General features: G+C 44.7%; 1 protein-coding gene across 2 annotated transcripts; it reads right to left on the reverse strand.

The window, feature by feature from the left end:
- Positions 1-322: 322 nt before the first annotated feature.
- Positions 323-22,094, reverse strand: LOC111952501 (nuclear pore complex protein Nup160). 2 transcript variants are annotated; one of them, XM_023971224.2, is made up of 30 exons: positions 21,975-22,094; positions 21,142-21,250; positions 20,155-20,365; positions 16,150-16,448; positions 15,910-16,024; positions 15,472-15,708; positions 15,213-15,310; positions 13,922-14,006; positions 12,120-12,272; positions 11,823-11,993; positions 11,515-11,611; positions 9,290-9,455; positions 8,920-9,053; positions 8,503-8,660; positions 8,215-8,351; positions 8,026-8,096; positions 7,747-7,897; positions 7,421-7,490; positions 6,005-6,103; positions 5,672-5,791; positions 3,568-3,855; positions 3,347-3,452; positions 2,999-3,220; positions 2,765-2,875; positions 2,438-2,561; positions 2,060-2,161; positions 1,750-1,891; positions 1,483-1,608; positions 985-1,080; positions 323-861 (listed from the first exon to the last, which is right to left on the reverse strand). In XM_023971224.2, the coding sequence occupies exons 1-30, from the start codon at positions 22,063-22,065 to the stop codon at positions 778-780; spliced, it is 4,173 nt and encodes a 1,390-aa protein (XP_023826992.1). In that variant the 5' UTR covers positions 22,066-22,094; the 3' UTR covers positions 323-777. The 2 variants fall into 2 exon arrangements, with proteins under 2 accessions (XP_023826992.1, XP_023826994.1); XM_023971226.2 differs by having other exon boundaries at positions 8,503-8,657; positions 21,975-22,093.
- Positions 22,095-23,091: the final 997 nt, after the last annotated feature.

Consider the following 23,091-nt stretch of genomic DNA (forward strand, 5'->3'; position numbering starts at 1 on the left):
GAATGAGGTGTTCTAAAACTTTTGAAAGCTAGTGTACGTGCGATTTGTCTCAGCCTTAAAAATATGTTCTACTTGTTAGGAACATTGGAATGCCTTTAAGCTAGACTCCGCAATATGACAATTTAACCTTCAATGCATGCTTACATTAGGTAAGAGCCAAATGGTGCTCTTGTAAGATTTGAATACTTCCCTGCATACATTCAGAGAAGTTGGGACGGAGGGTTCTTGTTGATTTTATGACGGAAGTTGCCTTGCTGTGTTTCATGTTGCTGAGTCTACCTTTTCAATGTTCAAGTACTAATAAAATGGCATTTAGGACAACTTCTCAATACCAAGGAAAACTTTAATTGCATTACAATTTACAACAAACATGATTGTAAAAGTTCACAGGCAGCAAAGTAGAAAAGGACATGTTTCAATATGATTACAATGTAAAAAATACATTGTCTCCAGAGGTGAAAACACCTTGAATTGTTAGTTGGAACTCCGACAATATATACAGTACATTTGAGCAACAAGCAGGTAAGATGCACTCTTTTCCTGTACTCAATCTGGTGAAGTTCATACAAAGTGTTTAACCTTAATACAAAAATAGGTGTATTTATCTTCTTCCAGAGAGCCATGACAGTAAGCGCACCATATGGAGGGGCAGTGCTATGGCTCTTTCAATTAGTCTTCCCTTGATTCATCACATTCTTTCCAAAACGGTTAAGAAGGTGAGGAGAAATGATGCGGGGAAAGATTAATTGAGATTGAGCCTGTGTTCTGACTGAGGTGCTACTGGGCCTGGAGCCTTCGCCTTGTCGTCTGGTCCACCAGTTTGTGGTAGTCGTTCAGCTTGTCCTGCAGTTTGTTGTATATCTGAGAGGACACAGTCATAAGAAGCATGGTGATGCGTGTTAACATTTAAAACTGATCAAGTCAGGTTGGATGTCCGCATTGGTTGTCAAACCGCTTTAAAAACAGTATTTTAAATGGACTTACACTTGCGTTAGTCTGGGTCTCGTTGAGCGCCTGAAGGAGCTGGTCGATGGAAGTGTATGGGAGCCACACCAATGATGCTGTAGCAGAGAGGGGCCTCTGTAACACACAATGAACATCTCAGAGAAACACAAGGACAAACATTTAGCTTTAATCTTAACAAATCCCTATTACATTTTAGAGATTCAATTAAATCTGGAGATGAGAATCAAGTTAACTCAAATGGGTAAAACAACTACAGTCATTGCAAGTGATTTTTGCTGTAATGCGGGGTCCCCCCCAAAAAAGTGAAGGAACTCAATCCGGCTTTCAATTTGCATTAGTAGAATGCACAAGGTGCAGTTACAAAGTTGGGTAGTGCATCAGTTTTCCTCATGTCAGTCATTGCATACCTAAGAGCTATTTATAACTTGTCTGAAATGTCCAGGGGGTTGCGGGATGTTCCCCAATGCTGGAAGGGGGCCAGAGTGAAAAAGTTTGGGAACCCCTGCTGTAATGTACCTCAATGCCGAAGTACTGGTGTCCCTTCCCCAGGAGAGCGTCTACGTACTCCAACACCAGCTCAGCTGCTGCCTCCAGCAGGTCAAAGTTCAGGTAGAGACGTAACAACGCTGCAGCGTCCACGCCCTGAGCAAACAGGCTTATGTTACAATACAGGGGAGCAAATGCAACTAGAAAATATATATATTTACAGGCTCTAATTATTTTCAGAAAATGTCTTGCATCATCTCAAACGGCACAGCGTCGCATTTAGTGCAGCTCTCTCACCTTGTAGGTGTTGACCATCCAGTCGGGCAGCGGTACGCCGTGTGACAGCAGCTTGTTGATGACACAGCGATGGTGCTGAGCATTCTGTGTAGGGTGCTTCTCCAGGTAGGAGGCCAGCAGGCGCCACGCCTCATCTGTCGCACTGTGGAGGGAAAGTACTAGTAGTATTATTTTTTCACTCGCACAATTTCACTTTAGCTAAATTGGTCAATTTGATCTTTTTACGATGAACTGTTTAATATTCTCAACAGCACCAGTGGAAATACCAACCAATTTGTACTATGAAGTGGTCAAATTTAAAACAACCAACCTTGACTCTTTGGTTGTGACGATGGTAGACAACTGATTGGCAGCCAGCCAATTCCAGGCTTCATTCTGACTCTCCTCTCCACCATACTGTAACTTTATACACCTAAAAAAAAAAGTGTATTTTTGTATACAAAAAAAAAAAAAGCTAGCATCACACCACTATGAACCAACAGGAATAAAACCCCTATATGTGCATGTGAGTTCAGACAAGGCACAACTGCTTACTTTGTCGTGATCACTACAGACTAAATACAGAGCATTGGGATAGCATTCAGACCCCTTGACTTTCTCCACATTTGGTTACGTTATGTGGAGATATGCGTATGAATTCAAGTCACTCCGTAGAGTTCAGACTGCCCTAACGAAGCTAGCAACTTACTTGAAGGCGAGCCCCTCGAAGATGGGCGTGAGGGACAGTTTGAAGGTCTGGCATAGTGAGAGGGCACAGTCAAACAGTCCTGTTTGAACCAGCAGGGACACCATCTCTACTGCAGAGGCACTGCCTGCAACACCACACAGTACTCTATTAGATTTCTAGCATTAGATTGGGGGAAATTGTGAAGAGATTAGTTGCCCTACAGGAATAAATTATAATTTAAAAGAAGCACCAAAGGCTACAGTTAATTGACTATAGCTTACTGACTGACATTTCACCTTGGCATGGTTCCCTTCATACATTTGAAGGAATATTGTGTCAGTGTTGTACCTGCGATGGCAGCGGACGGCGGGTGGTGCTGAGCCAAGTTGAGGCGGCTACGGGCCAGGGTGTACTCCTTCTGAAGGTCCTTCAGCTCCAGGATGTCTATCTGACCACTCACTGCAGACACACAGATCAATCGACTTCAGAACCAACATCACTTCACTGTCATACACATCTCACAACCCAACAAATAGTAGCACAAAGACGCAAAACAGCTACGGCTCTCGTATCTAGTCTCACCTGGACCAGTAGCAAACTCTCCGTCGTAGTTCCTCTTCGGTGACGCGCCAGGCCTCTCATACACCGCGCCAGAGGACGGCTGTACGATCCAGGCGTAGTCAGGTCTGATGAGTCGTAGACAGTTGAGGGAGGCCAGGTAACAGTTAACCTGTTTCTGGAGACCTAGCTGGGTCCTCACCTCCCTGCCCAGACGCATGCCGTACTCAAACATCACTGTACCCGCTAGAAGAGAGAACACAGTTATATAAACGCACCATACAGAGAGAGGGACAAACACAAACTGGACGGCGATTAAAAATATCACCCTTTTCAAACAGCTACTAGCATTAAGTCCCAGGCTCCTCTTACCTTTCCTGTAGTTGTGTCTGTTGATGTGGAAGGCGTAGAGCAGCTCGTAGTAGTTGTGAGACATCAGGTCCACTGCTCTGGCTCTGGACTCAATGATGCTGACCACCTGCAGCCAGAGGAGGACACAAGGGAAGGGTCAAACACTGATCTAATACAATTATCTAGTGTGTCCATAATGGGCTCTAACCAAATGTAAAGAGAAAGTGTGTGTCTGTGTGTACCTCGTCGTGCAGGTTGACGTAGGAGAACTGGACCAGGTCCTGAAGTTGAGAGCGTTCACAAAGAACCACCACCAGCTGACGCAGACAGTCCAACTGCCTGCTTGAGTCAGGGTTCTGTGTGAGGGCTTCGTAGGCTTGGCTGTTGTGTCCCAGGTCCAGGTGGTGCTTGAAGATGCGGGTCCACAGGGCAGCCTGACTCCTGGGGTCGTTGACGGCCTCCGTTATGGCCAGAGTGGATAGATGAATGACCAGCTCTGGTAGACCAACATCCTCCAGTAACCGCAACACCTAACACACACACACACACAATTAAACCTGCACACATATCCACATTGTGTTTCAAAGGCGGCGTTCCAATCCATAGTATTTTTGTCACGATACCAGAATTTTGACTTCGATACCGAGGCAAAAAAAGCCATATCAGCTTTGAAATCAGCATATTATGCATTATGGTTTGCATATTACCACAAACAAAGTACTATGGGTAGTGAATAGATTTTCACTTGAGCTGCATTTAGCTGCAAACTAGCAAGTTAGTTAACTAGTTAACTAGCAAACTAGTTAAACCTACAAAAGCTGGAAGCTTCCGGCATCTTCTTGAATTGTAAAGTGTTCTAGCTTGTATGGACACTGTTAATTACTGTTAACAAAACAATTTCAACATGCCGTGTTGTATTATTATTATTATTAGTAGTGTGTTAATTTCTGTGCAGCATGAGCAGAGAGCTCACATGATGCAGCCCAGACTCCCAGTGCAGGCTAAGTGGAGATCTAACATGATGCAGCCCAGACTCCCAGTGCAGGCTAAGTGGAGATCTCACATGATGCAGCCCAGACTCCCAGTGCAGGCTAAGTGGAGATCTAACATGATGCAGCCCAGACTCCCAGTGCAGGCTAAGTGGAGATCTAACATGATGGAGCCCAGACTCCCAGTGCAGCTAAGTGGAGATCTAACATGATGCAGCCCAGACTCCAGTGCAGGCTAAGTGGAGATCTAACATGATGCAGCCCAGACTCCCAGTGCAGGCTAAAGTGGAGATCTAACATGATGCAGCCACAGACTCCCAGTGCAGGCTAAGTGGAGATCTAACATGATGCAGCCCAGACTCCCAGTGCAGGCTAAGTGGAGATCTCACATGATGCAGCCAGACTCCCAGTGCAGGCTAAGTGGAGATCTAACATGATGCAGCCCAGACTCCCAGTGCAGGCTAAGTGGAGATCTAACATGATGCAGCCCAGACTCCCAGTGCAGGCTAAGTGGAGATCTAACATGATGCAGCCCAGACTCTCCCAGTGCAGCTAAGTGGAATCTAACATGATGCAGCCCAGACTCCCAGTGCAGGCTAAGTGGAGATCTACACATGATGCAGCCCAGACTCCCAGTGCAGGCTAAGTGGAGATCTAACATGATGCAGCCCAGACTCCCAGTGCAGGCTAAGTGGAGATCTAACATGATGCAGCCCAGACTCCCAGTGCAGGCTAAGTGGAATCTAACATGATGCAGCCCAGACTCCCAGTGCAAGCTAAGTGGAGATCTAACATGATGCAGCCCAGACTCCCAGTGCAGGCTAAGTGGAGATCTAACATGATGCAGCCCAGACTCCCAGTGCAGGCTAAGTGGAGATCTAACATGATGCAGCCCAGACTCCCAGTGCAGCTAAGTGGAGATCTAACATGATGCAGCCCAGACTCCAGTGCAGGCTAAGTGGAGATCTAACATGATGCAGCCCAGACTCCCAGTGCAGGCTAAGTGGAGATCTAAACGATGCAGCCCAGACTCCCAGTGCAGGCTAAGTGGAGATCAACATGATGCAGCCCAGACTCCCAGTGCAGGCTAAGTGGAGATCTAACATGATGCAGCCCAGACTCCCAGTGCAGGCTAAGTGGAGATCTAACTTGATGCAGCCCAGACTCCCAGTGCAAGCTAAGTGGGGCAGGCACAATGCGCTCGCGCTATAAGGGGGAAAATCACTGATACAGACTTGATCCATGACACATTTGACAGAAGTACCAAAAGTACTAGTACCAAACCGTTTTTTTAATGTTCCAGTATCGAAAAAGTACCAAAGTCTCAGTATACCGTGCAACACTAATCCATAGTAACCTTGTTGTAGTACTGTAGTCTTGAGGCGCCTGTGACCTCCTCCTCCTCAGCTCCTGTCAATCTCAGCAGAAACTCCTCCTTCTCCACCTCTGTCGCTGCCTCCTGAAAACACTGCAGTGCCTGGTGAAACAAGATGACAGGACAGGGGGTATATTATTATTATTTTTTAAAACACAGCTACAAACATGATTGCGATTAGAACACAACAGATACAGTATGCACTGATGCTACAGGTCGAAAAGGAGAGGATACAGTTACAGCCACTGCCCTTAGTACAGAAACAAAGTTATTTCAGATTGGTATGCTCAAATACACACAAAAAAAGAAACACACCTTCTGTCCTTCTCCATTGGCCAGGTAACACTGGCCCAGCATGAAGCGGCAGGAGCCCACGTTCACCTGACACCAGGGCCCAATGAGACGCACATACTCCTGGAGAGATAGAGAGAGCGTGAGAACGGATTCAAATGCATTTGTAGGATTTTCATTCAAATCTGCTTTGAGCTTCAATCAATAGATACATCTTTATTGTTCCAATTGGGAAATTGGTTAGGCAGTCAGGGGAGAAAAAAAACGACAACCTAACATAACTACACCGAACAAAAATATAACCGCAACATGTAAACTGTTGCTTCCATGTTTCATGAGCTGAAATAAAAGATCCCAGACATTTTTCATACGCACATAAAAGCTTATTTCTCAAATTTTGCGCTAAAATGTTTACATCCTTTAGTGAGCATTTCTCCTTTGCCAAGATAATCCATCAGCCTTACAAGAAGCTGATTAAACAGCATGATCATTACACCTTCTGTTGGGGACAATAAAAGGCCAACTAAAATGTGCAGCTGTCACACAACAATGCCACAGATGTCTCAAGTTGAGGGAGCGTGCAATTGGCATGCTGACTGCAGGAATGTGCACCAGAGCTGTTGCCAGATAATTGAATGGTCATTTCTCTACCACAAGCTGCCTCCAACATCGTTTAGAGAATTTGGCAGTAAGTCCAACCGGCCTCACAACCGCAGACCACATGTAACCACGCCAGCCCAGGACCTCCACATCCGGCTTCTTCATCTGTGGGATCGTCGGAGATCAGTCACCCGGACAGCTGATGAAACGGTGGGTTTGCACAACCGAAGAATTTCAGAAAATGTCCAAAGGAAGCTCATCTGCATGCTCGTCGTCCTCAACAGGGTCATGACCGGATTGCAGTTCGGCGTCGTAAATGACTTCAGTGAGCAAATGCTCACCTTTGGTGGCCACTGGCACGCTGGAGAAGTGTGCTCTTCCCGGATTAATCCCCGGGCAGACAGCGTGCATGGCGTTGTGTGGTGAAATTGAAAATGTCACCGTTCTTCCATGGTCTGCATACTCACTAGACATGTCACCCACTGAGCATGTTTGGGATGGTGGATCAACGTGTACGACAGCGTGTTCCAGTACCTGCCAATATCCAGCAACTTCGCACAGCCATTGAAGTGGATAGTAGGATTGGGACAACATTAAACAGGCCACAATTAACAGCCTGATCAACAATGCGAAGAGATGTGTCGTACTGCATGAGGCAAATGGTGGTCACAACAGACACTCATCTGTATTCCCAGTGAAATCCATAGATTAGGGCCTAGTTCATTTAATTGACTAATGTCCTTAGATGGACTGTAAAATCTTTGAAATTGTTGTTGCGTTTATATTTTTGTTCAGTATATTATGTGAGGGTCGTTGAGTCTGTGGGAAGAAGTTTTTCACCTGCAGTTGTGTGTACTGGCAGTTGCCCATCAGACATTCAGGGAACTGGAAGCCTGGATTGTTAGGCCAACTAGAGAGAGTGTGTTAAGGGACAACATCTTCATAAATATACAGTACACCTCATCGCAACTCTGAGGTTAATAATCAAAACTTGCCTAAAGCATATCAATCTTAGCCTAGCGTACGCTAATGCCTGTGAAATAGAAGAAACACCTAGCATAAAGCAGTCCAACGCCAGTCTAGCTGCGTTTGAGGATAAGAACAGCTTCGCCTGAAGAATATAGCGACGCTAGAGCTAGCCTAGCGGTGTGTGTGTGTGAGGATACAGTTGCTGAGCCAGCAGGGTGACCACGCTGGAGACCATTTGGGGCCAGTGGAGTAGGGCGGTGCTCTGCTGCTGGGAGTAGATCTGGGTGATGATGGCCTTCCGCGCTACGCTCTGGTAGAACAGCTCCACCACCGTCTGAGGGCTCAACACTAAGGGGGGGGGGGGGAATTTAGTGCGTGTTTGAGATCGACTACGTTGCGGTCAGACTTTTGATAACTACTCATTATGTGATCAAGAGGAGTGATTTCGTGCTTCGCTGTGATCCCCTCAAACACACCTGATATGTTGCTGGCCAGGGCTGGAGAATCAGACAGCTCTAAGACTGACAGGTGCTGCAGGTTGGCATCTCTGGAGAAGAAAAATCAAGTAACATTTTAGTTTCTCTGAGGAACCCGAAAACTACAATTTGGCCCTCGTATACGCTGACGGTAGTGTCTGTATAGCATGGGTGTGTGTGTGTACGTACATGATGTCGAGCGGCACGGCAGTGGCCAGGCTCTGGCTGATGTGTTTGAGGAGATAGTAGGAGGAGAGCAGGTGAGAGGAGCGGGGGATCAGGTCCTGTTGTAGCTGGAGCAGCTGATCCCCTCCAGCCAGGAACACCTGGAAAACACACACGTTTTAAGTCAAAGGAGTAGCTTGAGATGTGAATGGCTGAAAGTGGGTATGGTATGAGTCCAAACATCAAGATATACTGTAACACGTGTTTACATGCTGGAGTATGTACGATTGGGCACAGTGTGTGTGTGCGTACATTGTCTCCGAGGCGTAGGTAGAGCTGCTGCAGTATGAGTAGGTCCCGACAGAACAGGACTCTGGTCATGGCCATCTGGCAGACAGCCTGACAGATAACAGCCACCGCCACACTGCTGCCATACAGTTGGGACAGACTGATACGCACCGACAGGCCTGCTGGGACACGCACAAGCGAGAGACACACGTAAAAAACAAAAACAAGTTTACACTTCAACCAGTCCAATTATTTTCATTTAGAAGTCTGACCGCAGTTTGAACACAGACTAAGCTCAAACAGGATTCAGCTTAAGTTTCTACTCAAATAACAATAGAAACAAAACTTAAGGGGCGATAAAACAGACATCGCATAGCATTATCTAGGGCTAATCTGTTGAGATATTAGCGTTGGTAGGTCTAAGATTATCTAGGAGTTTACCTGTGGTGAGAGGTCCCTCTCCTCCTGGCTCGGAGTCCGTCTCCAGGTCCATCTCTCTGATCAGTGCAGCCATGGCCGACACCGGGTTACGGATGTCCTGCAGCTTGTTCTGAATGTCCTCTATCACATTCTCACTACGATGGGAATGAAAGATGCACAACGGTCACACAACACAACAATGCCTAAATGTGTAGGACCCATAGGAGGTCAAGAAGGTTTGTTGGTTGAAATTCAATTCATGATAATTGAAGATTGAAAAATGGCCAATGAGAATTTGTCAATTCATTGACTTTCAAATGTACCTCCATAAACGGTACATAGGCATTTTGGAAAAAAAGGTAAACTGTTGACGTGTGTGTTTTGTACTGACTTGTCATTGGCCAGTAGGTTCTCCAGCACCATCTCTGCAGCCCTCTCAGGTGACTGTAAATGTTCCAGGGCCTTCTCCATCTCATAGGCCATGTCCCCCGGCACTGCGTCACTCACCAGCCTCAGACACTGCACCAGCTGCATCACGTCACGACCAATTTCTGGGTCTGGCCATAGGGAAACATGGTAAAAAGGGGAAACCGGGGTCAGTGGGGAACACAGACGAGCCAAAACATAACTAAACAGAAAGGGAAAGGATGAGTCTAGGGAGGTGTTACAGAACCAAAATGTCTACCTTACAACAAACAAAACCAACTTGGTACTTTGGCCAAAATGGCTACTTTAAATACAGTTGACAAAAATAAACCCAGTGAGTAAAGTGGGTAAAGAGCCCTCTGGATCTAAAAAGACAGGAATGAGAGAACCAGTCAGTCCCAACGCGATACTGCATAATATGCAAGGGCTTGTAAATTTGACCAATCACTGCACATTAGAGGTCGACCGATTCAGATTTTTGGAAGACCAAAAAAAAAGCCGATACCGGTTAAATCGGCCATATATAATGACAATTACAACAATACTGAATGAACACTTATTTTAATATAATACATAAATAAAAATCTATTTAGTCTCAAATAAATAATGAAACATGTTCAATTTGGTTTAAATAATGCAAAAACACAGTGTTGGAGAAGAAAGTAAAATTGCAATATGTGCCATGTAAAAAAGCTAACGTTTAAGTTCCTTGCTCAGAACATGAGAACATATGAAAGCTGGTGGTTCATTTTAACATGAGTCTTTAATATTCCCAGTTAAGAAGTTTTAGGTTGTAGTTATTATAGGAATTATAGGACTATCTCTCTATACCATTTGTATATCATATACCTTTGACTATTGGATGTTCTTATAGGCACTATAGAATTGCCAGCCTAATCTCGGGAGTTGATAGGCTTGAAGTCATAAACAGCGCTGTGCTTCAAGCATTGCGAAGAGCTGCTGGCAAACGCAGGAAAGTGCTGTTTGAATGAATGCTTACGAGCCTGCTGCTGCCTACCACCGCTCAGTCAGACTGCTCTATCAAATCATATACTTAATTATAATAGAATAAAAACACAGAAATACGGGCATTAGGTCATTAATATGGTCAAATCCGGAAACTATAATTTCGAAAACAAAACTTTTATTCTTTCAGTGAAATACGGAACCGTTCCGTATTTTATCTAACGGGTGGCATCCCTAAGTTGAAATATTGCTGTTACATTGCACAACCTTCAATGTTATGTCATGATTATGTACAATTCTGGCAAATTAATTACAGTCTTTGTTAGGAAGAAATGATCTTCACAGTTTGTAACGAGCCAGGCAGCCCAAAATGCTGCATATACCCCGACTCTGCTTGCACAGAACGCAAGAGAAGTGACAATTTCCCTAGTTAATATTGCCTGCTAACATGAATTTCTTTTAACTAAATATGCAGGTTTAAAAAATATATACTTGTGTATTGATTTTAAGAAAGGCATTGAAGTTTATGGTTAGGTACATTGGTGCAGCGACAGTGCTTTTTTCACGAATGCGCTTGTTAAATCATCACGTTTGGCGAGGTAGGCTGTGATTCGATGATAAAGTAACAGGCACCGATATTGATTATTTTCAACGCAGGACAAGCTAGTTAAACTAGTAATATCAACCATGTGTAGTTAACTAGTGATTATGTTAAGATTCATTGTTTTTATAAGATAAGTTTAATGCTAGCTAGCAACTTACCTTGGCTCCTTGCTGCACTCGCATAACAGGTCAGCCTGCCATGCAGTCTCCTCGTGGAGTGCAATGTAATCGGCGTCCAAAAATCCAGATTATTGATTATGAAAACTTGAAATCTCCCCTAATTAAATCGGTCGACCTCTACTGCACATAAGTCAAATCACAATAATATCACATAAAACTGACCCATCACCGCAGTACAAAAAGAGGGCTTGCAATTTCAACCAATCACTGCACATTTGCCGCATAATAGTGTTCAATCAAGGCGTAGTCAAACCTTTTCCCTCAGTCAGCATTATTTTTGCGACAAACTGGACAAAACCAACACAGATCGCCATGCAAAATGTCAGAATTGCCGCAGTCAAATCAAGCATTTCACCCGCAAATATCACAAACAAATCCCGTGAAATCCTGGAGGGACTGACCAGTAGCGGACAGTAAAAGGGTTTGGAGAAATGTCTTTACCTTCACTGACAGGCGTATCCTCTGAGAACAGGTACTCGTCAAAGGACAGGTACAGGTGGTCCACAGCAAAGCAGGGCAGCAGGAATGACACAAAGCCCTTGAATAAACACAGTCATTCGCTGATTGACAAAAATCCAGGAAAGAAATCCAGAAATACTTTTAATAGAAACTGGGTCCCATTAGTCCCTTTTGGGATAGATGGTCCTGAAGAAACTATGCACAAAACATTAAATAAACAGACACGTATAAGAGAGTTGTGTGTGTTTAAGACATGGAGCTGTATGTGTGTGTGCCTCTCCTTCTCGTACCTTCTTGAGCAAACAGACCATGTGTGTGTGTGGGTTGAGCAGTAGGCCGAGCGGAGTGGCCAGAGCCTCCTGGTACTGCAGACAGCAGGCGTAGAATTTAGACCAGAACTCCACTTGCAGCTGCCTGTACTCCTCCTGGCTAAACTCAAACTCTGTCACACTGCTCTGCAGCTACATCAGGGGAGAGGGGAATACATATTGGAAACACAGCAGAAACCAGTCTTTTTTTCTTAAGTCGGTAGAAGGGAGGAAAAGGGGAGAGCGAGAGAGAATAAGCAAAGAGCTGGTCTAGCTTACCTCGTTCTCCACAGCCACTGTCACTTCTTTCTTGAGGGTCTCCCAGGGGAGGTCAGCGATTCGCTCTGTGCCTCTCCTGTAAATCTGTAAGGCTTTGACTATAGCAGAGGCAGTGAATCTCAGGGGGGAGAATAGCATGTCCAGGTAGGTCTCCTGTCATAACAAAAGGACAAATTAACTTGATTATAAAATGTAGCGTTATTCTTGTGGCGAGGCCCAATAGTGACAATATGGAAAAAGAGGATACTTGTTCGGGAGAGTTGATCAATTGTAGGGACGTGGATCTCCCCTTTCAAGATGATTCAAATCTAGTAACATGGGCTCCGATGAGATATGCTTAAGTTTGAAACGATTCGGTTTGTTTAGAGGATCGAATCAATGCAATTCAGTTCGCTGCATAAACACATTCATTTTCCCTTGCATTAAGGATAAGTTAATATAAAGTTCCATGCATAACACTTGTATTTTCATCAACGTTTATGATGAGTATTTATGTAAATTGACGTGGGTCTCTGCAAAATCACCGGATGTTTTGGAAGCAAAACATTACTGAACGTAACGCGCCAATGTAAACTGAGATTTTGGGATATAAATATGAACTTCATCGAACAAAACATACATGTATTGTGTAACATGAAGTCTTATGAATGTCATCTGATGAAGATCAAAGGTTAGTGATTAATTTTATCTCTAATTCTGCTTTTTGTGACTCCTCTCTTTGGCTGGAGAAATGGCTGGATTCACAGCAAGTGTAGCTTTAATTTGGTGTATTGCATGTGTGATTTCATGAAAGTTGAATTTTTATAGTAATTTATTTGAATTTGGCGCTCTGCATTTTCACTGGATATTGGCCACATATCCCAGAGAGGTTAAAACCTGGAATCCGCGTCCGTTTGCGATATTACAACTAAGAAGTTATTGCAAACAAACAGTTTTTCCCCCTCGGACATCATTGCACACGCGATAAAGAGCACAATACGTACTGTAATGATGATTATTATTTTTTGACCATGTTGAGCAACGCTCCTCAACAAAAACAATAACGGCGGTGTGGCGGCCAGTGGCGCCGTTTTCTCCTAAAGCAAAACCAACAAAACTATTATTGACGGTGAACCTGAACAATCAAAATCAGCAGTTAGAACTTCATGAGTCGTCTCCAATAGCTTACTTTTATTCCGGTAAAACGATGCATTCAGAACAATAACCCAGCAAATTTGATTGGTTATCACTAAACTCATAAAAGCCAATATTGCGCAAGCCATTTTTACAAGCAGTTGAGTGCTGAAGGTGCCGCGAAGATATGCGAGATCAGGAAGAGAGGTCTTTGGTCAGCGGACGAAGCTGCGCAAGGCATGCAGTTCGACACGGCTACTGATATTGACTGGGGTTGTTTGTCACGCAAAATGACTAGTAGAGCAATGACTGTCAACGCAGTTACATGCTTAGTTCCACACTGAAGGACAGGGCGCACCAGTTGTGAAAGGAATCTTCGMAAGGTAGAAAGAAAGTAATATGAGATTTTTTTTTTATTCAACCGGCAATTCGTAACGTCTTAAATCGATTTTCTGACCAATGCATGCTACATTTGGATCCGTTTGGGGTCCCGCAGACAGATGCACTCATCTTAAACATTTGAACCGGGGACCGATGCATATTGGTAAATCGTTACACCCCTAATAAATTGCAATGATGTGGATAGAGGGCAAAGTCATAATGTTTTTTAATTAAAAAAAAAGTGAATTCTGATTAATCAGCTCAAATCACAATTGAAATCAGCAGTGAATGATGTGGTGTTGTCTTACCCTGGGGTCCTGGTCTGCTCCGATGTGGACCTCCTCCTCGGGGGCAGGCTGCACAAAAACCTGGTTCCACTGACCTGCCGTGGAACTGAGACATATCATAAAGGAAGTTAGATAGAAAAAAATATTAAAATAAAATAGGAGTGTGAAATGACCACACTCCAAATAATATTATTTTGGATATATTCATATACACTTTATTAGGTACACCCATCTAGTACCCGGTCAGACCCCCCTTTGCCTCCAGAACAGCCTGAATTATTTGGGGCATTCTTCAAGGTGTCGGAAACGTTCCACAGGGATGTTGGTCCACGGTGACAATGGCATCACACAGTTGTTGCAGATTGGACGGCGGTACATTCATGCTGCGAACAGTCCGTTCCATCTCATCCCGAAGATCCTCTATTGGGTTGAGGTCTAGGGACTGCGTAGGCCACTAAAGTAAACTGAACTCACTGTCATGTTCCAGGCTATGTTTTTCCACTCCTCTGTTGTCCAGTTTTGGTGATCGCGTGCCCACTGGAGCACCTTCTTGTTTTTAGCTGAATGGAGTGTAAATCCGGCGTGGTCGTCTGCTGCAATAGCCCATCTGTGACAAGGATTGACGAGTTGTGCATTCTGAGATGCCCTTCTACACACTGTTGTACGGCTCCATCATTTGTCTGTTTGTGACCTGCCTGTTAGCTTGCATGATTCTTGCCATTCTCCTTCGACCTCTCATCAACAAGCTGTTTTCGCCCACAGGACTGCTGCTGAATGGATGTTTTTTTGTTTGTCACACCATTCTCAGTCAACCCTAAACACGGTTGTGCGTGAAAAGCCCACGAGTGGGCGGACGTTTCTGAGATGCTGGATCTGGCGCGCCAGGCACTGACGATCATACCGCACCCAAAGTCTCTTAGGTCACTCGCTTTGCTCGTCGAATGCTGCGATGCCGGTCTGCCTGCATTATATAAACAAGCCACGTGACTCCCTGTCTGTAGGTGCGACCCGGGCGGCAGGTAGCCTAGTGGTAAGAGCATTGGACTAGTAGCCGAAAGGTTGCTAGATTGAATCCCCGAGCTAACAAGGTAAAAATCTGTCGTTCCGCCCCTGAACAAGGCAGTTAACCCACTGTTCCTAGGCCGTCATTGTAAATAAGAATTTGTTCTTAACTGACTTGCCTAGTTAAATAAAGGTAAAATAAAAATACATTTTCGTGAACGGGGTGGTGTACCTAGAAAACTGGCTGTTGAGTGTATAAGCATAAGAGTCCATTACACTATCCAAAGGATAATCTAAGTGTAATACTCACTGTTCAAAGTTGATGTATTTCACCACGGTCTGGTTGGTATCGTCCAGCCACAGGCCCCAGATGTCCGTGGAGGTCAGAGCAAAGTCGACCAGTGTCTCCTGAACACATTAATACAGGAGATCAGTCAGCAGTCAAAACAGTCCATTACTGATGAGATTTTCCTTTAAAATATTATCCTACCTACACACATTACAGCCGCATCAGCTAAAAAAAAAATCTGTCTCACACTAACAGAGTCAACCCGCCTCCCTTCACGTACCTGTGTGGCGAAAAGCGAGGAGATGTGGTCCAGGCTGTAGCGGTTGTTGTCCGTTGCCACCAGCTGCAGAACAGTGAACTGTCCCCTGGAAGGTACGGCCAGGTATACGGCCAGACACAGCCCCGTAGAGGGGGAGAAGGCTAGCCGCAGCCGATGGCCCTGCCCTGGGGAACCCTTCACGCCACGGCACGCTGGCATGTACTCCAACATGTCAGTCTCCATCAGACACACCTGGTCCTGTAGGAGGGAGGGGGGGGAAAGGGACATCATGTTAGCAAAAGCTTTTTTTTTTTGGTATCAATTAGGCCTACTTTTACATTCAAATGAAAAAGTAAGCTTAACATCCTTCCTCTAAAGGACATTTCTTGGCAAAACACACAGGTATGCTTCTGAACTGCTGCTAATGCAGACTGACCACAGTATTTCTACGGGACTGACCCTATAGGACCACATGCGTAGTTTATGGTCCTGACACAGAGCGAAGATGAAGGTGTCYTCCTCCAGTTCCCTTACTGCCAGACTCAGGGCCAAGTCCCCAGGACTCTGCTCACCTCTGGATGGGACACKGGAGCACAGGGAGGGTTACACACACAAACAATAGAACCAGTGTTGCTTTACACAATGGGGCTATTGCACAGACCCAGACTCAACCTATTCATGGACAACATGATTTCTAACCTGATTGCAGTTGGCATCCAGCCAGCGAGTCTCTGCATTACAGAGCTCCTCTTCAGCTCCAGAATGGTCACGCTACCCTGTGTATCATGTGGGGGCAGTGTGATGACCAGGATGCCCCCAGCAGGTGATGCCAGGGCATAGTGGGCCTCTCCCTGGTGGCTGAGCCAGGCTGTTGAGGCGGTGGAGCCTGCTGTCTGGCCTACGGGGCTGGGGATCGCCGCGCTGTGGGCTGGGTCCTGAAGACTCAGCTTCCCCACGTCTGTGAAGATCGACTGCATCTGGAGCTCTGTCACCAGCTCCTGTAGAAGAGAGGCGAGGAAGGAGAAAGCATATTTGTATACAAATCTAATTTTATTTGTCACATGCTTCAATGAACAGGTGTAGACTAACTGGGAAATGCTCACTTACAGGCCCTTTCCACCAATGCAGAGAGAKAAATAGAAAGATCATAACACAAGGAATAAATACACAATGAGTAATGACAACTTAGCTATTTACACAGGGCACCAGTACCGAATCGATGTGCAGGGGTACGAGGTCATTGAGATAGACATGTACATACAGGTAGGGGTAAAGTGACTAGGCAACAGGATAGATATAATAAGCAGTAGCAACAGRGTATGTGATGAGTCAAGAACTAGTGCAAAGGGGATCCATGCAGATATGGGTAGCTATTTGGTTAACTATTTAGCTGTTCAGGGTCCTGTTGGTTCCAGACTTGGTGCATTGGTACCGCTTGCCGTGCTTGGCAACTTGGGTTGCTGGAGTCTATTTTTAGGGCCTTCCTCTGAGACCGCCTGGTATAGAGGTCCAGGGTGGCAGAGAGCTCGGCCCCAGTGATGTACTCTGTAGCGCCTTGCGGTCTGATGCCAAGCAGTTGCCATACCAGYCGGTGATGCAACCTGTTAGGATGCTCTTGATGGTTTAGCTGTAGAACTTAGAGTATCCAAGWGCCCATGCCAAACCTTTTCAGCCTCCTGAGGGTGAAGAGGCGTTGTCGTGCCTTCTTTACGACTGTGTTGGTGTGTGTGGATCATGTTAATTCCTTAGTGATGTGGACACAYAGGAACTTGAAGCTCTTGACCCACTCCACCCCTGTCGATGTGGATGGGGGGGGTGTGCTCGGCCCTCCATTTCCTGTAGTCCACGATCAGCTCCTTTGTCTCYCCGATGTTGAGGAAAAGGTTGTTGTCCTGGGCTGGCACCACACTACCAGGTCACTAACCTCCTCCCTATAAGCCATCTCATTGTCCCCGAGGGGCCCCTGTGTAGAGGCTCAGCGTGGCGGATGTGTTGTCGTTGCCTACACTCACCAGGAAGTCCAAGATCCAGTTGCAGAGGGAGTTTCTCTGTCCCAGGGTCCTGAGCTTAGAGAGCACTATGGTGTTGAACGAATGAACAACATTCTCACATAGGTGTTCCTCTTATCCAGGTGGGAGAGGGAAGTGTGGAGTGCAAGAGAGATTGCATCATCTGTGGACCTGTTGGGGCGGTATGCGAATTGAGTGGGTACAGGGCGTCTGGGATGATGTGTTGTGAGCCATGACCAGCCTTCCAAACCATTTCATGGCTACAGATGTGGTTGCTATGGGGCGGTAGTCATTTACAGGTTACCTTGGCGTTCTTGGGTACAGGGACTGCTGATGTCTGCTTGAAACTAGTGTTGCACAGGATACCGAAACTTCGGTACTTTTCGATACTACAACATGAAAAACTGTTTGGTCGTCGAATTTGTTAGTTTCGGTACTTCTGTCAAATGTGCCTCAAGGATCAAGTCTATCAGCGCAGCCAATGCCCCACTTATAGCACACCGTGCCTGCTCCACTTAGCCTGCACTCGGAGTCTGGGCTGCATCATTTTACCTCCCCTCATGCTGCACAGAAGTTAACACACTTGAATAATGGGACACAGCATGTAGAATTGTTTTAACTGTTCTCAAAACAATGTCCATACAGGCTAAAACACTTTACAATACAACAAGATACTGGTAGCTACCAGCTTTGCAGTCGAACTTCGCTTGCCAGCTTACAGCTGAAGCCAACATCAATTCACTACCCCTAGTACTTWGTTTGGGATAATTTGCCAACCATAATGCAAAACATGCTGATTTCAAAGCTGATTGCCACCAAAACTTTATTAATTCACTTCAATATCAGTCTCTCTCACCTCTCCTAAAGATGATCTATTGCCTCAGCAAACTGACTGAATAGGGCTCCGACGGGCTGCCCGTCTTGCGTCGTGATTGACGTTATTACTGGTTAAAGAGACAGCATGCACTTTTATAAAATAAAAGCTACTTCTATGCAAATGTTGTTGCTCAGTACAATGAAATAAGTCCCAAATGGATTACAGATTTGACAGATTTTCATGGGGCTACAGATGTCAGCCAAAACAAGCTCAGTAACTCAATGCATGCACATGCACTCACCTGTATTGTGAATAGGCCAAGGCTACATCTTGATTTACCCGTTTTATCAAGAGATTCACCACTCAAATTACCATTATGTTATGTAGTTCGGTAAAACCAAGTCAACTGTATTGTATGATTGTACAATGACTGCATACATGGCTGTCTGAAAATGTTTTACATCAAATTATAATGTAACGATATTAAAGTCAAAAGATTCCCAATGATTGAACAGCGCAGTAGCTGAGTTTATCCGTCTGAACCAAGTGCAATTCTGTGACTTTGGCTAATATGCCTTTTATTTATTTTTTACTGTGGTATCGTTTTGGTATTGAGTAAAGTGATTGTACTAAGTATTGTGATACTAAACCTGGTATTGAAGTAAAAATGCTGGTATTGTGACAAACCTACACTTTTTTTTGTAGGAATTACAGACAGGGTCAGGTTGAAAATGTCAGGGAAGACACTTGGCAGATGATCAGCGCGTGATCTGAGTACATGTCAGGGTATTCAGTCTGGCCCCGAAGCCTTGTGAATGTTAATCTGTTTAAAGGTCTTACTCACATCGGTTACGGAGAGCGAGATRACAGTTGTCTGGAACAGCTGGTGCTCTCATGCATGGTTCAGTGTTGCTTGCCTCAAAGCGAGCATAGAAGGCATTTAGCATGTCTGGTAGGCTCGCGTCACTYGGCAGCACGTGGCTGGGTTTCCCTTTGTAATCTATGATAGATTGAAAGCCCTGCCACAGCCAATGAGCGTCAGAGCCAGCATAGTAGGATTTGATCTTAGTCTTGTATTAACACTTTAATGTTTAATGGCTCGCCGGAGGTTGTAGCGGGATTTGTTTTTGAAGCATCTGGATTAATGCCCCATCCTTGATAGAGGCAGCTCTAGCCATTAGCTCAGTGCGGTTGTTGCCTGTAATCCATGGCTTCTGGTTGGGATATGTACGTACTGTCATTGTGGGAACGTTGTCGATGAACTTATTAATGAAGCCGGTGACCGATGTGGTAAACTCCTCAATGTTATCAGATGAATCCCTAAACATATTCCAGTCTGTGCTAACGAAACATTCCTGATCAGATTTGCCATAAGGCYAGGGAGACTCTTATATGCATTTCTGTGTGTGGAGTGAAGGTGATCAAGAGTTGTCACCTCTAGTTGCACAGGTGACATGTTGGTAAAAAWTTGGTAAAACAGATTTCAGTTTCCCCACATTAAAATCACAGGCCACYAGAAGCACCGCCTCTGGATGTGKATTTTCTTGTTTGCTTACAATGCAGTGGGTTGAGGGAGTGCCTAAGATTGTGCTGCGCTGTCAACCAAATAAAAATGTTTCTCAAATTATTTTCCCAACTCCACCCCTGCTTCGGACATACTTTTCATGCATTTTGGTTTACATTTACATTTACATTTAAGTCATTTAGCAGACGCTCTTATCCAGAGCGACTTACAAATTGGAAAGTTCATACATATTCATCCTGGTCCCCCCGTGGGGAATGAACCCACAACCCTGGCGTTGCAAGCGCCATGCTCTACCAACTGAGCCACACGGGACCACAGAAATGTTCTAAAAAATAAATAAAAAAGGGACTTACGCTGCGGTACATGCGTGTGGGGTGTGGCAGCACCAGCCGGTGCACAGTCTGATTGGTGACAATGAGGATGATGACATTGTTGAGGGTCTCCTGGATGTGTACACCTCCAGGCAGCAGGGGGCAGTGTGTGATCTTGAGTTTAACAGCATTGTTCAGTAGGTTGGTGTCCAGAGACTGCTCCACCAGTTGAACRGTGTCCCCAGAGGTGGACCTGGAGAGAGGACATAGATGAGACAGCATGCCAATTCCAATTAAGGCCTCAGGAAGCTGTGTGTGTTTCACATGTCAAATTAAATCGGCATTGACACATGACTAGCCTGGGTCAGTGCCAGCTGCATCYTGTGGCTTCTCAGTCTGGAAACTGTGTGATAGAACCTGTGTCACGTACAGTGGTCCTCCAAGACTAGTCTAGGACAGAGTCTGGCAAGAGAACACAATCTGGCTATAGATTTAAAATCAACSCTGGTATGTTGTCAAAGAACAAAAAACAGAACAGAAGAAGTATACGATAAGAACATTCAGACGACAAAAAAAAAACACCAACAAAGTGCGTGAGCCGCAAAAACAGCTTCAATGCGCCTTGGCAAAGATTTTACAAGTGTCTGGAATTCTATTGGAGGAATGCGACACCATTATAACATAATTTGGCCGTTTTGTTATTGGTGGTGGAAAACGCTGTCTCAGGCACCGCTCCAGAATCTCCAATAAGTGTTCAATTGGGTTGAGATCTGGAGACAGACACATGCATCATTTAAGCACACTTTACTCCTTTGAGACCACTCTCAAAGTCACAGATCTCTTCTTCTAGCCATGGCAGCCCAAAGAAAACTGGCATTGTTTTTATAAATGACGGGATGTTAACTGCTTAATTAACTCAGGAACCACACCTGTGTGGAAACTTTCAATATACTTTGGATCCCTAATTTACTKAAATGTTAACTTTATTTTGGCAGTTACCTACATACATATATACATAGCACAACTCACCAGTGTATGCATCTGTTGCTAGTGATGGACAGGAGTTTTCCACTCTCCTCATAATGAAAGCCTCCTGCGCTGTCTGGGTATTTTACACCGCCAGYAAGAGCATTCAGACCTGTTGAGAAACCATACATGACATCTGGTCAGTTCCAATAGAATGTTGCATAGTGGCTTTGCTTGTTGACAGTCTCAAACTGTTTTGGTCTGACAAGGACAGGTGGTTAAACAACTTGCTAGGTTTGTTGGGACTGTGCCAGAGTCCAGACTGACCAACAACTTTCTGTGTCCAATAACTACGGTTGCTAACGTTAACTCATTCATTGACCYCTATCAAAAAAGCATAAATCGATACATATCCTATACGAATACATGTCAATATAAAACCAATAGTTTAACATTGCCTTTCAGAATKTGGAAGCCATCGCCACAGTATGCTGTAAAACGAGCAGACCGTGGTCAAAAGCGGTTAGKTAGCTAGCTAACGGTAGCTAACAACCTGCTTATGTTATGCGCGAGGATACTGATCATTGAAAATCATTTCGGCGTACGGTGTAGATAAGCGKGGTATCTAGCTATAAATTGGGGTTGTGGTGCTCGGGAGCAACAAAATACACCTGCAGAGAACACAGTTATCTTGCTTGCTAGCTTATTAGCACAGACCACACGCCAGCTCCATGGATGTCAGTAGCTAACGMTAGCTAAGTAAGCAACCCATTGAGCTAGCGCGTAAGCGGCCCTAATGGTGAGTCACTCACGACCTCACTACAGCGTTTGTCACAAAAACCTTTCATATCAGTAAATAGAAAGCGGAACAAATGTTAATATTCATAAAGTTTTACCGAGGTTTACAGTTATCTCCCGGAATCTTGGTAGGGTTTCCCTCTCAAATCCACATATCTCTATAAAACTCCTTTCCAAGGCCACCGCCATCTTCACCGCATTGAGTTCTGGGATTGAATGACCGCCTTCTGGCCTTTCAAAAATTTAAAGCTGTAGCCACAGATAAAACAATGAGTGGGATAGTTAAAAACATCTTTGCTGTAGCTCTCGAAAGACAAGTGAACCTCTCTTGCTTCTCTCTCATCATCAAACATCGCTCTCATGTTGTCTCTGTCATGATAAAACATCATAGCCATGTTTCAGCATCCCCTGAAAAATCATAATAAAATTTAATATATTTTTCATTTGATTAATTATATACATAAATTATATATATATATAATATATAAACTACTGTTCAAAAGTTTGGGGTCACTTAGAAATGTCCTTGTTTTCCATGAAAACATACATGAAATTAGTTGCAAAATGAATAGGAAATATAGTCAAGACGTTGACAAGGTTATAAATAATGATTTTTAATTGAAATAATAATTGTGTCCTTCAAACTTTGCTTTCGTCAAAGAATCCTCCATTTGCAGCAATTACAGCCTTGCAGACCTTTGACATTCTAGTTGTCAATTTGTTGAGGTAATCTGAAGAGATTTCACCCCATGCTTCCTGAAGCACCTCCCTCAAATTAGATTGGCTTGATGGGCACTTCTTACATACCCTACGGTCAAGCTGCTCCCACAACAGCTCAATAGGTGTTGAGAACCGGTGACTATGCTGGCCACTCCATTATAGACAGAATACCATCTGACTGCTTCTTCCCTAAATAGTTCTTGCATAGTTTGGAGCTGTGCTTTGGGTCGTTGTCCTGTGTAGGAGGAAATTGCCTCCAATTAAGCCCCGTCCACAGCGTATGGCATGTACAAATCTCCCACTTTACCACCACCAAAGCACCCCAGACCATCACATTGCCTCCACCATGTTGACAAATGGTGTCAAGCACTCCTTCAGCATCTTTACATTTTTCAGCGTCTCACGAATGTTCTTCTTTGTGATCCGAACACCTCAAACTTACAGTTGAAGTCGGAAGTTTACATACACCTTAGCCAAATACATTTAAACTCAGTC

The sequence above is a fragment of the Salvelinus sp. IW2-2015 genome, linkage group LG26 (genome assembly GCF_002910315.2).
Source record: "Salvelinus sp. IW2-2015 linkage group LG26, ASM291031v2, whole genome shotgun sequence".
Taxonomy (NCBI): Eukaryota; Metazoa; Chordata; class Actinopteri; order Salmoniformes; family Salmonidae; genus Salvelinus; species Salvelinus sp. IW2-2015.